The sequence below is a fragment of the Balaenoptera acutorostrata genome, chromosome 4, assembly GCF_949987535.1.
Source record: "Balaenoptera acutorostrata chromosome 4, mBalAcu1.1, whole genome shotgun sequence".
Taxonomy (NCBI): Eukaryota; Metazoa; Chordata; class Mammalia; order Artiodactyla; family Balaenopteridae; genus Balaenoptera; species Balaenoptera acutorostrata.
In genome coordinates this window covers 123,794,282-123,811,343 of record NC_080067.1, presented here as the reverse complement: position 1 = coordinate 123,811,343, position 17,062 = coordinate 123,794,282, and the positions used below count along the sequence as shown (strand labels likewise).

General features: G+C 33.6%; 1 protein-coding gene across 2 annotated transcripts in view; it reads right to left on the bottom strand.

The window, feature by feature from the left end:
• USP25 (ubiquitin specific peptidase 25) overlaps positions 1 to 17,062 on the bottom strand; it is a 139,122-nt gene that overhangs the window by 82,487 nt on the left and 39,573 nt on the right. For both annotated transcript variants that reach the window (XM_057545039.1, XM_057545040.1), the window contains exons 5-6: positions 10,500 to 10,662; positions 2,714 to 2,800 (exon numbers count right to left, since the gene is read on the bottom strand). In XM_057545039.1, the coding sequence (XP_057401022.1) occupies positions 2,714 to 2,800; positions 10,500 to 10,662 (250 nt within the window). The remainder of the gene's footprint in view (positions 1 to 2,713; positions 2,801 to 10,499; positions 10,663 to 17,062) is intronic.

The following is a 17,062-nucleotide window of genomic DNA, read 5'->3' as shown; positions in this document are numbered from 1 at the left end:
CATAAATGAGTTTTAGCAGGATAAAAAAGTTTTTTTCTATTCCTAGTTTCTGAGAGATTTTGCCATATATATATGTTAGCTTTTGTCAAATCCTTTTTCTTCATCTACTGAGATAGTCATATGGCTCTTCTTGTCTAATATGTTAATATGATGAATTACATTGATTTTTGAACACTAAACCAATCTTTCAGGCCTGGATAAACCCCACCTGCCAATGAGGTATTATTATCCTTTATATGTACTACAGCATTCAACTTGTCAAAAATCTGACAATTTTTGCTTCTATTATTCATGAGGAATATTGGTCTGTAGTTTTCTTGAAACATATTTTTCTACTTTTGGTTTCAGTGTAATGCTGGTCTCATAGAGTAAATTTGGAAGTTTTACCTCTTCTTCAATTTTCTGGGAAAACATGTAGAGAATTGCTATTATTTCTTCCTTAAACGTTTGGTATAACTCACCAATAAACCTTGCTGCTACTGATTTTTTTTTTTTTGGTGGGTAGGTTCTTAACTAAAAATTCAATTTCTTTAATATAAATTAAACAGTCAATAAAACAGTCAATAGCTGTTAGCTTTTAAGATATTTGCCTGTTGTTTATAATATTCCACTATTCTCTTTTATTGTCTACAGAATATGCAGTGATGTGCCCCTCTTTCATTCTTTTCTATTTATTTATTTATTTATTTATTTATTTATTTATTTATTTATTTATTTATTTATGGTTGCGTTGGGTCTTCGTTTCTGTGCGAGGGCTTTCTCTAGTTGTGGCAAGAGGGGGCCACTCTTCATCGCGGTGCGCGGGCCTCTCACTATCGCGGCCTCTCTTGTTGCGGAGCACAGGCTCCAGACACACAGGCTCAGCAATTGTGGCTCACGGGCCCAGTTGCTCCGTGGCATGTGGGATCCTCCCAGACCAGGGCTCGAACCCGTGTCCCCTGCATTGGCAGGCAGACTCTCAACCACTGCGCCACCAGGGAAGCCCCCCTCTTTCATTCTTTATTTTGGTAATTTGTTTCTTCTCTCTTTTTTCTTACTCAGTCTACTTAGAAGGTTATCAATTTTACCAACTTTCTTAAGAAGCAGCTTGTGGTTCCATTAATTTTTCTCTACTGTTTTCCTGATGTCTAATTCATTGATTTATGTACTTTGTCTTTATTATTTCCTTTCGTCTGCTTTCAAATTAACGAGCTTTTTCCCCCCTAATTTCTTGATGCAATCTGATGCCATTAATTTGAAACAATTCTTATTTTCTAATAAGGCATTTAGCTCATGTATTTTCCACTAACCACTGTTTTAGCTAAATACCTCTAATTTTGATACATCATGTTTTAATTTTTATTCAGTTCAGAACACCCTGAAATTTCCTCTTTGATTTGTTCTTTGTTCCTGGGATTATTTAGAGGTGTAAATAACTTCCAAGTACTAGGGGGATTATCTAGATATCTTTCTAATTGCAAGTAATAATTCTAAATAATCATGTGAATTATAAATATACTTCAACCAAGACATCAGAACAAAGAACTAACCAAATTGTGACAGAGAGAGGCAACAGTCCAAAAAGTTTCATGTAAAAACTGTAATGACTGAAAGGTGTTTGCTTAATTTCTCTGGAAGTGTGAGTAGTTGGTCAGGTGATCTTGCTTCCCTTTTGAAAATGGCTTATCAGTCTGACACTTTATGGCCAAAGATTACGGCCTGAAAAGCTGGTTATAAATCAAATTATATTCCTACTAGCTAGCATTATAAATGTTTCACATGTTTGCAGGAAAAGTAGTTTTCAAAATTAGACACTAAAAGGAAAACATAATTTAATAACGTATTATTACTACTAACAATAGGTCACACAAAGTTCAACACTTTACTGAAACCTAAAACTTTAACTTCTTTGTCTTTGCAACCAGTCCCCTTTAGGGCTACAGTTTCTTTATGACAAGATCACTGAAGTCTAACACTCAAGGATATCATCTCCATAATTAATTTTTTTCATTAATATGAATTTCTGCATGCAAATCAGTCCTATCTTTTGAAAAGCTAATATGAACAGTATAATAACTAGCAATAGCTGACACCTAGTACTTACTATGTACCAGGTACTTCTAAGTCCTTTATGTGTATTATCTCATTTAATTCCCACAGCAACTCTATAAAATAATTGCTGTTATTATTTATGCTTTTCAGATAAGGAAAACGAGCAGTAACTAGATCAAGCAGGTCCACAGCCAGAACCCAGGCAATGTGGTCCTGATGCCTGTGCTCTCTGTCACATTATATTGCCTAACAATATTAGAAGTTACAGATTTGCACTGCAAAGACAACCAGTGCAAAACTAACCTTTTAAAGAGCTCATCTACAGAAATAACTGAAAAATTTTTGATTTCCACACAATTTTTCAGAAGGCAACTGAGTAAAGACCTTGAATTGTAAATGGTAACCTATAAAATTTACTAAAATTTGGCATCCAGAAAAAAGAAGAAAAAAGCAATTACTAAAGTGAAACAAAAAAATTGGCCTATTACTAACACACAGGTGAAGAAAAATTCATATTTACAATATAGTAACCAAGAATAGGAAGTTACTGTTGTAGCTGAGATTAATAGGTTCAAATTTGACACTATTTCAGATTTGTTCTGGCAAATTTCCCAAAAGCAAGCACAGATAAAAGAATATGAAGACCATATATACTCTGCTTAAAAATTTTTCATAATTTTACCTTTTGGTTTCGGGGTAATTCTTGAACATTTGATGGAGGCTTGTAATTCAGAACTAGTCTTCTAAATTCCAAAAGATTGAATAATGACTGAAAAAGAACAACAATTTAAGATAACCGAAGGGAAAATTCTATTAACAGAACTATAAACATATGACTGGCCTGAGAGATTTATTTTATATACAGAATATTTCCCACTAGCACAAGAAGGCCTATTTTCTCCCTGAGAAGAAGTCACATTTTTTAAATTTTGACATATTATTCTTGATCATTAACAATAATTACGGTACTGCAAAGGAGAAAATTATTCGTGGACAACTCAAAAAAACATAATATGTATTATTAAAAGTTTCCTTTCTTTATGTTACTATGTGCCTAAGCAGTTTCCTCAAAATAAAATCTACACAAATGCAAAGTCAAGAACTTTTTAGACATGTTATGTTCATCCTGAGTTTTCTAGAGGTATCAATTCTACAAAAATATAGTACAAATAAATTTATGGGCCAGATGCTAGGTGATAGAGACACAAAGAAATTACGTATTATCGCTAATCGTCAAGGAGACACACAACCTAGAAAGGAGACAGATATTTAATTATAACAATAGCAGTGTTACTCCAAAATACAGTAATATTGATCATGTAGAGCATAATGAAAGCATGTGAAAGATGCTCATGAAAAAGCTTCCTGCAGCTATGTTTTTAAGCTATAGCTTGTAACCCATTAATGTCATCATGATAAACATTAATTTTAAAAACTGAAATAAAATATAATGGAAAATATCAGAACATGTCATAAACAGTCAATTCACCAGAGTATCATTTGTAAAATTTTCATTGGTGATATTTTTACATACATATGTATGTGTAAAGTGTTTTACAATGTAAAACGTATTCCTTTCTGTGAGTCACACAGTTTATAAAGTTTGAAAATCATTGTACTGGAGGTGATAATGTATTAAATCTTAGTAAAAGATGGGTTAGCCAACTTGCTAGAAAATAAAAATAGCACCACAAATCCATAAGAAAACAAGATTTTGTTTAGTACTGGGTGTTGGGAAAACTGGTCCACTATACATAAAGAAATAGTCATATATAGATATATAGATATAGATGTGGATTAAAGACCTAAATATGAAAGGTAAAACCATAAAACTGATAATTGTGATCTGAAGTTATTTTTTAATTAAGCAATATGAACATATTCATTCATTTATTCATTCATTTAACAAATGCTTATGGAGCACCCACTACATGCCAGACACAAGGAAGACAGGCAGCAGAGAATAAAATATATCAAGTCTCTGCCCTTGTACTATCTTGTTATTGCAAGTTAAAACAATGAGAGCAGATGTTATAAATCAGAAATAATAAGTACAATAACAGACCAAAATCAGAAACTTAAGGAAGAAGCAGCATTTAAAAGCCAGAGGAAAAAGAGCTATAAGAAAGACAAAATAAAAATAGTAAAAGAAGTGTGGAGTATGAGATCACAGAAGAAAAAGGAGTAGAGAAAGCTTTCAAACATAGTTGTGTATCAGAATAACTGCAGAGCTTTAAAAAATCCTGTCAGAAACCTCTCAACAAAGATATAAAGTACCACAGAAGATTCTGGAGTACATCAAAGAATCACTGGCAAATTTCATGAAGGACAAGATTAGCAAAGGTTGAAGGTTGCCACATTCTAATAAGGTAAGGGCAAGAAAATAATCTTTAGACTTGTCAATTGGGAAGTCACCTTTCCAGTAGAATGGCAGAATGGAAGAAGAGCAGCAATGAGTCCTGAAGAAATGGGATAAAACTAAGGGGGACAAAGTATAGACTGTTCTTACAAGGAATTTAAATAGGAAAGAGAATATTGACAAATCTGGAGAACCTCAATCCCACTTCTATGCTCTGAGCTCCCACTGGAAAACTTTTTTCTTCTTCCTGAACACCCTTTAGAATTTCCTTTGGTGTGGGTCTCCTGGTAACAAATTATTTCAGCTTCTGCTAAACTGAAAATTGTGGGGTTTCTTTTCATTTTTTAAAGATTTTTGCTAGTTATAGAATTCTAGACAGCCAGTTAACTTTTCCCAGAACTTTAAAGATAGCATTTCTGTTGAGAAGTCAACCATTAGTCTTATTTTTGCTCCATCATAGAGGCTATACACCTTTTCCATCTGGCTACTTTTAGTATTTTCTTTGTCTAGAGTGTTTTGCTGTTTTACTATGATGCGCCTTGATGTAGTATTCTTTACATTCATACTACCTGGTTCCTACTGCTTCCCTAATCTGTGGCTTCATCTCTTTCATCAAGTTTGAAATATTCTTTGTCATCTCTTCAAATATTGTTTTTATCCTATTTCCCTTTTAGTTTCCCTCTGGAACCAAAAATAAATTGTGTTAGTACAATTTACACCATGTCCAAAATATCTCTTATATGCTCTTATCTGTATTTCATGGCTTTAGTGTGAAAATGTTCCACAAACTGTCCAGTTGACTAATTCTCTCTTCAGTTGTGTCTGATATCCTGCTAAACTCTTCCACTGATATCTTAACTTCATTTATCATATATTTCCGTACTAAAATTTCTATTTTGTTCTTTTTTTTATAGATTTTAGTTTTCTATCAAAATTCTCAATCATGCTTCTAATTCCTTGAGCACAGTAATAGTTACATAACAAATAATTCGATTTTTAGGTTTCCTTGTAGGTATATTTCTAATTATCCATTGTTTTCTCTTAATTTTTGGACATGTCTTATTTTCTGATGTAACTAATTATGACTGATTTGAGTGCTAGACATTGTATGTAAAAAACTGGAGAAAATTCAAAGTTCGAGATGATAGTATCTTCTAACAGAATTTACATTTCCTTCTGGCAGGCAGCAAAACTGGGACTACTTGCAAACCTAGATCATCTTAACCCAATCAATTCTGAGAAAATCTCAAGCTGGGATTCACAAATTATAAAGCCTGGCCTATTTTCTGTTCTCAGTTAATTCTAGGGTGTAGCCCTTTAGAATTTTAACTGAAAATCGCAGGTGTTTCCTAGGGCTCCAAGCCTGTGTGAAACTTTCCTTAGCTCCCCAGCCAATCAGCAGTCACTCCGGAAATTGCCTCAAAGATAAAATCAGCCCAAAATGTGAAGCTTACTCTCTGAAATTCTTGTTCTCTCAAAGTGTAGCCTCAAAATTCCTCACTGCTTTAGTGTTCATGATGCCTTCAAAAAGCTGATTTCATTTTTCTTTTGTTTTGTTTTGGACTCCAGCAAAATATGAGCAGGTAGACAGCCGAAAACAACTTAATATGCTACTACCCAAAGTAGAATTTGTGACCATGGATTATCACAACAAATCACAGAAATTTATTTTAAGTACCAATCTATACCCTAAATCAGGCATAGTACTATTAGTCAACACATTCCTTCAAAAGGGGTGGGAAAGAGTAATTGTCACTACTGCCTAAATTGTGTTTGTGAGTCATACACATCGAAAACAAGTATCCTTTCATTCAGTCCAAAGCTAATGTGTCAATTTTGAAATTTGTTAAAGTAGAGTTTGGTTAAACTCTTGCTAATATCAGACAGCTAATGGAAGATGAGAGTTTAAATACATAATTTGTGGAAAACAAAAAGAGTGATGACAAGAGAGCAAAGGGAGACATAAACTGTCTATAATGAAAGATACTAAGGAAAAGCAACATAAATTCTCCTTGGTGGATTTTTAAAAAAATGAAATGGTATCAGATAAGTTTCAAGGTGAGATAGAAAGAGACTGGCATGATTAAAAACTGAAAGTCTGTATACAGAGCAATTAAAGCCCTATGTCCTTCCCAGACTGAGAAGCATCAGACAAGTACTCTCTCCTCTGTGGAATACAGGAAAATTTAAACTTTGAATATAACTTAACTGACTCAGGTTCATAAAAATCAGTCATAGTGTATTTCAGGGTAGGATGAGATTCAGGGCTACAAACAGGGTTAAGTGAAAGCCTGCCAACTGACCCCCAATTGTCCCTGCCCCAATTCCCTTTCTCTAGACCTGCTTTTGGAAAGTTAGCAACCATGCTTAAACCACAAAAAAATGAGAATCCAGTCTGGATTTGAGGCACAGAAATCTCATGTTGTAAAGGACTCCCCTCACCAAAAAAAAAAAAAAAAGAAAAAAAAAGAGTTAACATGTTTGAGATGTTTGAGTATGTGTAACACACTATTGATAATACCTCAAAAGAGAGGTTGAAGCAGCTGGAAATTTTTAAGGATAAATAAGTATACAGAAAACAGAGAGAAGAAAAGGTGGCAACTGACAACTCCAGGAAAACAAAGAATTACAGAGGGGTAGTCTTAGTAAACCACCACAATGTCTACAAAGCCAAAGAAAATGTAAACACTGACTACTGACTATTTTTAACTGGTAATATAACTATGTTGGGAGATGAAAGGAAAGGCAATTCTAGGTAGGTGAAATGAAAGAGCTAAATCCTCATCTATCTTTGCAGAAAGCCATGTCATTTAGAAAAACGAAGATAGCAAGAGAAACAGCTAGAATTGGTTGTAGATGCCTTTAAGAAGCAGGACTATGTTTCTCAGGCAGGGTGGTTTGGAGCAGAGGACTGCTGTTTTTCACAAGGCTTTTACTGCTATGGAATTTTTGGTTTTCTCTTTGAACTATGTACTCATGTTCTTTGACGAAAATTAGAGACAAAAGCAAGTGCTATGAAAAACACGTTAAATGATATCCTGAAATGTTTTGAAAACTTGCAGCACCTTTTCAATACCATACTTTAATACATTGGAGTGGTAGAAGCACCTTAAGTCTTCAATTCCACCATAAGTAATATATGCTCCTTTATGGTTCATTCATTTACTAACTCAGTAATTACTTAAAGGGTTCCTCCAACGTGTCAGACACTCTACTATACACTGGTACAGAACAGTAACCTAGATGATGTGCTCTCTGCCCTCAGGATGCCTGTATTTTAGTCAACTTAGAGTTTCATAATTTATGCATAAGGTGACCATATACCTTATCATCCAACCCATAACCCTTCTGAGTATGAAAAAGGGCTTCAAGACTAATTAATAGGTGCTGATAGAGCTACCATGTGAGTAAACTGGGACTGTACCAGGCAAACTGAGAAGTATGAGCACCTTACTTCTGAGCATCTCAGAGGAATCCAAATGGGAATGGTGCTAAGGTTTATCATGAGAATCCACAGATTACTTGAACTTAACACCCCAAACCAGAGAAAGAGGAGAACATATTCCTATAAGTAACTACCTAATTCACTGACACCCTAGTGGAAAAAGCAGCCCCAATTCGTACTTTCTACATAAAAGTTCCTTTTGAACAGGATGAAAATAGTCCTGACTAGATAACTGGTTGATACCCAATCTAAAGACAGTCAGGCTAATATTATTAGCATCCAAAAGATCATGTAAGCCATTCTCTGTACAACCTTCTCTTTGCTTACAGTCTCTTTCTGATATTCTGTTCCCCTTTTATTCCAAAATACTTAGGTCTCAGTACCTAAAGGAACAAATATAACAAAGCTGTGCCTTCTGTAGTCTATCCTCGTTACCTACTCTGAAGTTAGAGATTTATAATCCCAGTAAACTACTATAATTGGTAGAAATACTTACAAAGAAAAGAATTCCCAGTTGTTTCATACTAGTCTTGCCAACTAAGTATAATAAATTCCATCCCTGAGAAAAGTTTGTAATTGAAACTTCACAGTACATTTATGTCACAGTCTGAACAAGTTCCACCTTGCTTTGGAAAATACAATTAAAAAACTTCCAACACTAATATAGATTTCCTACCCAAATTTTCTTTCGTAAGTGAAAAGTTCCATTTATGATGATAAACTGTTATATTTCAGATGTCTGTGGAATTAAGCAAATGTCAAGAAATGAAAAAATATAATATTTCAATTACTAGAAATGAAAAGTAAAAGGTACTTAAAATGGGTTAAGAGACTTTAAAATTACATTCAAAAACAAAACGAAGTTATCTCCAGATAAAGTTTTCTTCCCAACCACAATTTTCTGAACTCTGAAGCTTAATGTTTTTCCACTTCCCCAAGTCAGTATCTTATTACTTTATTATAATCCAAATTTTTCAAGGTTAGCGGTTACTTCTCCTAGGTGTTTATTCTAACTAAACTATTGATTTTTTAGAAGCACTTTCTTACTTCTTATAGTTTTCTAAGAGAAACAGCTAACCAATGAGCCTCATTTACTGGCTGTAATAGTGTAAAGGTAGCATCTACTTGTCCAAATACAGGCTGCAAAGCATACTCATACACACTCAGATCAGAGCCTTAAAACTGCTTCATATTTTAAAATGATGACTAAATTATGAAATTTAGATGGAACAATGAAATGCAAAAGCCTTTACTAACAGTGCAAGTAAAGCAAGGTAGCCTAGTAAGAAGATCTAAGAGATTAAGATAGTAAATAAAGTTTGAGATATTGTTGGCATGTAAGTGAACAATTAATGCATATTCAAGGCTAAGAACAAAAGTATCATCACAAATTTATGCTAATCCAGGTATTCCTTAACATTTTAATAGGCTGGAAAACAAATAACATAGCATATTATTAATTAGTGTATACCACAGTTTATTAAAAAGTGAGGCATAAATCCAGAAAACCAAAGGAAATCAAATTATATAATATTATTTGCCAGAAAGGCAGAAAAGAGTTGGAAATAACACGGAAGTAGAAAAAAAGTTAAAACTACAGGTTAATCGCCTAGAGAACACAATTAACAACCTTGTAGGAATGAACTTAATAACCTGTGAGTTGCTTTAATATCATATGAAAGTTTACGCCATATACAGTTTTGGAAAAGTACAAAATGAGGAGATATTTTGAATGTAAAAGAATGTAAATTAGAAAACATCTAATGATTTTAAAAGTACTCATCAGAAATAATAAATAAGGTACAATTCAGCTGTGTTAGGAAAATAAGCACAAATACTAATTTTCCTAAATGGCAATTAAAATTAAGAGCATGTTATTATTCACAGATTGTTTTATTTAAGGAGACTTTAATTTAACGTTTTGCAATTTGACAGATAACATTATCAATGTCTGAGAATGGTAAAGATTTATGACAAAAGTCATATCACATAAAAGTTTTTAAAAAAAAAAGAAAACTACTCCAAATTGAGAAGATGATGGATACCTATGCATACAAACATTTTTTATTTTAGAATAAGGAGCTCAAGAAACATTTCATTAAGGCCTTTCCAAGTTAGAAAGAAAATATGTTATTCTTGATTTATCAACATTTATTCTTTACGTCATTCTCATATACGTATTGAGAATTATTTGTCAATCTGTTCCCTCCTCAAATAAAGTGCTCTCTTACATAAAAATAGTATTTAAATGACTATAATTCTTGAATGATATTTTTCATTATATATAAATAATTCTGATCTGAATCACAAAAAAACACAGTTTTGGTTTCATATCTTGGTTACATCCTTCCCTAAATTTGCAGGGATTTATATACAAAAATATTTTCTTTCCACTCTGACAATTCCCAACAAATGGGAAGGAGGAAAAATTAATTCTGAATAAGGCATTAGGTAGTGTTCTATCATTAAAACTCCATACTGGGAATGAGGAACAAAGTGGGGTGGGGAATACTGCAATCCCCAAACTAGGTTAGTAGACAGAAAGGCATACTAAAACCTGGTCTGCAGTTATATATAAAGTATACAGCTTAAAAGAAACACAACCCCAACCCACTTTCCATTGCTGTCAGGCCCACCAAATAAGATCTGCATAAAGACTCTTACCTGAATAACAGCACTAAACCAGCAAGTATTGCCAACATTCTTTAGTCCAACAGGAGCTTTGTCCTGCCTTTTTCTATCATAAGGGTTTCGAGAATCTCTCCAAACTTCAGTAGGTGTCCTCTTCAAACACGCTTTATTTTCTGCTATGCTGGCTTCAAGAACTCTTAAACAATGGGAAGAAGATGATGGGGGAAAAAAGTACAGTATTAATTTAGTGCTGTACCCTAGAAAATAGCATACTATAAACTAAGGATTTTAATAGATTAAGCTCTAGACAATCCATATGGGGAAGTAATATTTAAAACTAAATTTACTCAAGCAGAGGCTAGTTTTCTTTAAGAACATAGCCGTGGCAATGCCAACACATCAAGAGGCATGCAGCCTATTTTTCTCAGAAAAACGAAATTTCAAACACAAAAAGACAGCATTATGTAATAGGAAATATATTAAATTATGTTTCAACAAATTAGAGGCTTAGTACCACGGATACAGCACCTAGATAAGTTTTCTGAAAAGTCACTGTACTGAAGTACATATTTACAATATAACATAATGACTAATTTTTATAAGAATTACTTTGAATCAGGAAAACTAAAAATTGAAAAAAACTGTACTTCTATTCCTCTGACCATTAATTTCCTTTTCTATTATAAAAAGGGTAAGGTAAATTCTAGGGTTCCTTTCAGTTCTAGAGATCCATGATTCTACAAGAGCTAAATAAAGGGAGAGAATATTTATGTGTTCACTTTTTTACCCAAAAGTTTGCCTAGGGAAAAATCTACTGAAATAAATATCTACATATCAGAATAATAAAAGATTAACCTCTTCAAAATAAATGCACCTACAGAATATCTAAAAATATATCTAAAATATCTAAACATGGCTAAGAGTAATGCAACTTTGCTTAATGGTGTTCTTCTTGCTCTTAAGCATGCAACAACATGCTGGAAAACCCTAATCCCCACATATAAACTAACCATGCATTTTTGCCTGCTCAAGACATGTGTTACTTACTATTCTAAATAAGCATAAATAATAGCTAAATATCTTAACTCATTTTGTATTCATTATAAAACCTCAGCAAGAATAAGTTTTTTCAACTTTTTTGGCTTCTTGAGAAAATCTCATTCATGCTACACTATCTTTCTCCTAAAGATTTTGCTCTATCAGATTAATGTCAAAATAATATAGCTATCTTCCTTAATTATGCAGAAAAAGTAAATTATTCTTTTGTCTCTAACCTTACAAAATGACATTAGATACAGTGTATTAGATTCCAAACCAGTATTACTTAAAATAACTTATATGAATGTAGGCTAGAGTCTTCTTTGGGAATCAGTAAAACCACATACTGAAAAAAAGAAAGCAGAAAACAACACGATCGGGACTTCCCTGGCGGCACAGTGGTTAAGAATCCGCCTGCCAATGCAGGGGACACGGGTTCAAGCTCTGGTCTGGAAAGATCCCATATGCCACGGAGCAACTAAGCCCGTGCACCACAACTACTGAGCCTGTGCTCTAGAGCCCGCGAGCCACAACTACTGAGCCCGTGTGCCACAACTACTGAAGTCCACGCGCCTAGAGCCCATGCTCCACAACAAGAGAAACCAACTGCAATGAGAAGCCCGCACACCACAACGAAGAGTAGTCCCCGCTCGCCACAACTAGAGAAAGCCTGTGCGTAGCAACGAAGACCCGACGCAGCCATAAATTAATTAATTAATTAATTTTAAAAAAAAGAAAACAACATGATACATTACAATGTAAAGATCAAAGTAAACTCACATATTTAAAAATAAACAGTATACCCTTTTAAGAGTGGTCCAACATTAGCAGCAGTACTCTGCCCAAATATCAACTCTCCATGCAACCTCGGCCCATACAAGCTTTTTCTCTTAAACTATTGACCACTAAAAGGTACTAGAACTCCTTGGAAGGTATTTAGTTAGATGAATTGGGGCATAAGAAAATCAGCATTTATCTAGAACATCCCACTCTTATCAGAAATAAGTTTTAAAGAACATAAAGGGGAGGTAAGTCAAAGAGCCAACTTGAGAGAATTCCTACTGTTCAAGTTGTACAATTCAACATAATATAAGAATAAGAATAATCAACTGGAAAAATTAAATTTGTACAAGGCGACTACTTCAAAAGAGAAAAGTTAACACATAGTATACAAAAGGTAAATAAAACACCGAAGTCTATTTTATATAACAAGGTATATTTAATTATTTATTGACTTTTATAAATGGGAGTGTTTTCATTTGAAAAGTTTGCTCCTTTTGTAACATATGTATATCCAGAAGTATAAATAAAGGAACCTTATTTCTATATTGGTAATTAGAAATGAATGAACTAAAACAAGCAATGGGTTCTGGGTGAAGTAGCAACAATACCACAAACAGGAAAGAAGAATTAGCACCAGTGGTCATATATAAGAGACAGAAGAGGCATCCAGCAGGTGATTAGCACCAGTGGGCATGTACAATAACCATTAAAAAAGAGGACTCTACAGTATATTCCAAAAGCATAAACTGATCAAAAGTGAAGGAGAACTACACTCATTCCTAAATCTTCTAGGTGGATGGTCCTCTACCATTACATATTTTTAAACTTCTAATTATAATAAAATATTAATTAGAAATAACCCTTTTCAATGCCAACACACCAGATCATTTGTATCATAGTGACCAGGAAACAGGTCACACAGACAAGTCATGGAAAACCTGAGAAGACCTGATTGCTACAAAATGTACCCAGTCTACAAAAATTAAAGTCTAAAAATAAGTCACATGTACTCCATAAAGAGGTTAAAAAAAATAAATAAAAATTAAAAATTGAAAAAATAAAAATAAGTCACATGAAGTTAATAACAAAATGAGACTCAGCCTCAAGACCATATTGAGTAAAATTAGGTCTCCTGTTCCCCACAAGTGTCAACAACCCATCCCAAATCTACAATCCAGACTCCCCTGAGATAATGACATTCTTCTTATTCCAGATCTACTTAAGATTACTAAAAACTAAAAACCAGAAAGTATTTTTTGAATGTTTCGATACAGTCAGTTCAGGTACCCTCCTCTTCAGCCCCCTCCCATCAAGAAAATACATATCTTGATTTTCATGTTGTATGAAAACATTAATGTGATAATATAAGCTTTTTAGTTCCCTTGCCTACTTTTGGGAGAATGTATGGCATCAAATGTACTTTCTAGGACCAAGCAGCTTGCCTGCACTTTTTGTTACAAGAGGAGGGAAAGAAAGTCAAGGATATAAACTGAAGATACCACCTCTCCAGCATTCCCATAAAACTTTTTACAGAGGTAAAATTACATACAAACTGTAATAACTGAGTAGAGCTTAAGACATACATGTTCACTGTTTCTCAAAGTGACCTAAGATATAAAAATTTTTTAAAGTATACATTTCTAAACCACATTTATTTTTGGTGGGTGGGTATACATACTTAAATGTATATAATTAAATATTCTTATAACTCAATTCAGTCATATGGTAGAGATCATCATTCATTATAATAAAAGCATGAGTTTTAAAGAAGTAGATTTATTATAATATTCCTTAAACATATGGTAATATGGTAGAATTATGGTACTAAAAATAGTGGATGAAAGAATGCCATGACTTTGTGATATTGATTTACAGCTTATAACACATTTAGTTTTTTAATCACCAAGGACTTACAACATGCTCCAGTAGGTTTCCTCCTACCACTTCCTCCTGGCTCCTAAAAGACTTTATAAACACATTTATTACACTGCACAAAATTATTAATCAACCAGTCTCTCCCATCAGCATCCAGAGGATAGAAACATGGATTTGTTTCATCCCTAGAGCATACATGATTAAAAAAAAAAAAAAGGGGGGGGGGCTAAACAAGTGTTTGAAGTAGATGGAAGATTAAAATATTAGATGTTGCTATCTCTTTGTCATATTTTTTTTTTTTTTGTGGCAAAAGCCCAACCTCTAGCCCAAATATGAGCTCTCCATTCCCAAGCCCTTGTCCTTTTCTATAGTCCAGTCCTGGCATATTAATATAAGCTTTATATAAAGCCAAGTCCTCATAAGGGTTCCTTCCCTGGCCTCACCAAACAAAGTGAAGCCAATGATTCTACCCACGCTTTAAAGTGTAAAGTATGCCAATAGCTACATTTCAGATATTAAGGCCGCAAGTAGAGAGAGAGAATAAAAAAATAACACTGCAAATCTCAGAGCTCAGAAATAGCTTAGAACAAAATGTAGCATACTGAAAAAGGCAAGCCCAAAAGCCACAAATACCAACCCCAACTACAATCACCTTATCTTCTCAACACCAGTCATGACCATGGCATTCAACAATATAAAAAGATGACAAAATGTTTTGCTGTCTCTTTTCCTTCCACACACTGTATTGAGTGAATCTTTAAAGCACTTACTTATGGTAAGTGTTCATGTTCCTAGTAGAATTTTATCGTACTGATTTTGAGGGCTTTTTTTTTTTGCTTGTTTTCTTTTGTATTGTTATTTAAATTGCGTTATAGAAAACATTCCACTTTGGATCATCTAAGTCTATTTCAAGCAAGCAACATACTCACTGGAAAACATGCATATCATTTAAGCTATACAGATCAACCAAAAAGAAAAGAAAAAAGAAGGTGGAAGGAAGGAAGAGAAGGAGGAAGGAAGGGACGGAGGGAGGGAGGGAGGAAGGGAGGAAGGGAGTATTCATCTTCTACATTTCCTTTAAAAAAAAATCTATTGGTATTTTGATTGTGATCGCACTAAACCCATAAGTTAATTTAAGGAGAACTGACTGGTTTTACAATACTCAGTCTTCCAATTTGTGAAACACAATACATTTCCAATTATTTCCATATTCATTAATATGTCTCAGTGTTATTTAATAATTTTCTTCTTAGAAGTTTTTGCACACTTCTTATTAGATTTATTCCTGGTCTTTAATAGTTTTATGTGTTATAAATGGTAGCTTTTAAAATTTTCTCCTTATCATTCCTTCTTATACATAAAAACATAACCTGTTGTGTACTGATTATCAGCCAACAGGGCTAAATACATCTTTTCTTGGTAAGAGTATTTTATTGAGGTCATTTACATATAATAAGATACACAAACCTTAAATGTATATAGTTCAGTGAAATTTTTACCAATGAATACCACCCCCGTGTAACCACCACCCAGACCAAGATATAGAAAATTTCTATTATTCCCCAAAATTCTCTCATGCCCTTTCCCAACCAATAGTGTCTCTCTAGTTCTCAGATAATCACCATTCTGACTTCTACCACAATAAACTAGTTCTGCTTGTCCTTAAACATCACATAAATGGAATCAGACAGCAGTTACTCTTTTGTGTCAAGTTTCTTTCACTCAACATGTTGCTTTGTGGATTCCTCCACATTTTTTAAAGTACCAGGAAAATGTTTTCCATTACATTGTTTAGTATTCCACTGTGTGAATATACAACCACTGTTAACTATTCTGCTCTTATGGATATTTGGTTGTTTACAGTTTTTAGTTATTATCAGTAAAGGCACTATGTGCTTCTTTCTCAAGGGTCTATACCTAGAAGTGGAAATGTGGACTATGCTAAGTTCTAGCATAATATATGTTGAAATACACTAGAAATTCCCAGTTTTCCAAAGTGGCTATATCATTATACATTCTTACGAACAATATATGACACTTCCAATTGCTCTACATGCTTGCCAACATTTGATATTGTCAGTCTTTTTAATTTTAGCCATTGTGTTGGATATATAGTGGTGGCTGTTCTCCAATGAGGTGACTCATCAAACTTGCACCACAAAGATTACCACCACTGCTATAATCTATCATCATACCCAACATGGCAACTTGTCCACTTTTAACTTGTCCAACTTATTATTTTCATGTGTCTAACTGCTATGTAAATTTGTGTCATTTGTCACTTTCACTGTCACTATTTTTAGGATAATTCTACCTTTTTCCTCTGAGTAATTTTAAGATTTTCCCAGTCTTAAGTATTCTGGAGTGTCACTATAATGAATTTATGTATGGGTTTCTTTTCATTTTTCTGATTGGGATTTGTTGGCTCATGAAATTACAAGTTATCTCTTCACTTCTAAAAAATTCTGTGATTATCGCTTTAAATTTTGCCTCTGACTCACTCCCTCCTTTTCTTCCGTAACACCGATTAATGTATGTTAGACCTACTCATTTTATTCTCCATGTCATTCAATCTTTCTCCATATTATTTATCTTTTTAGCTATCTGTTACACACTGGATAATTTCTTCTCATATAGCTTACAGTCTACTAATACATTCTTTAGCTATTTCTAATCTGCTATTAAACCTGTGTTCTGTTTTTTCTTTTTCTTTTTTTTTACTTTAGTAATTCTTATTTTCATTTCTAGAAGATATTTTCACAGTCCTTTTTCAAGTAGAGATTTATTGAATCATTAAAGTGACACAAATTTCAGCTGTACAAACATGGTACAACTTCTCAGGGGCAAATCTCATCCCCTCCAACAACACTCCTCATAGCTAAGGCAACTGTCTTTGTAGT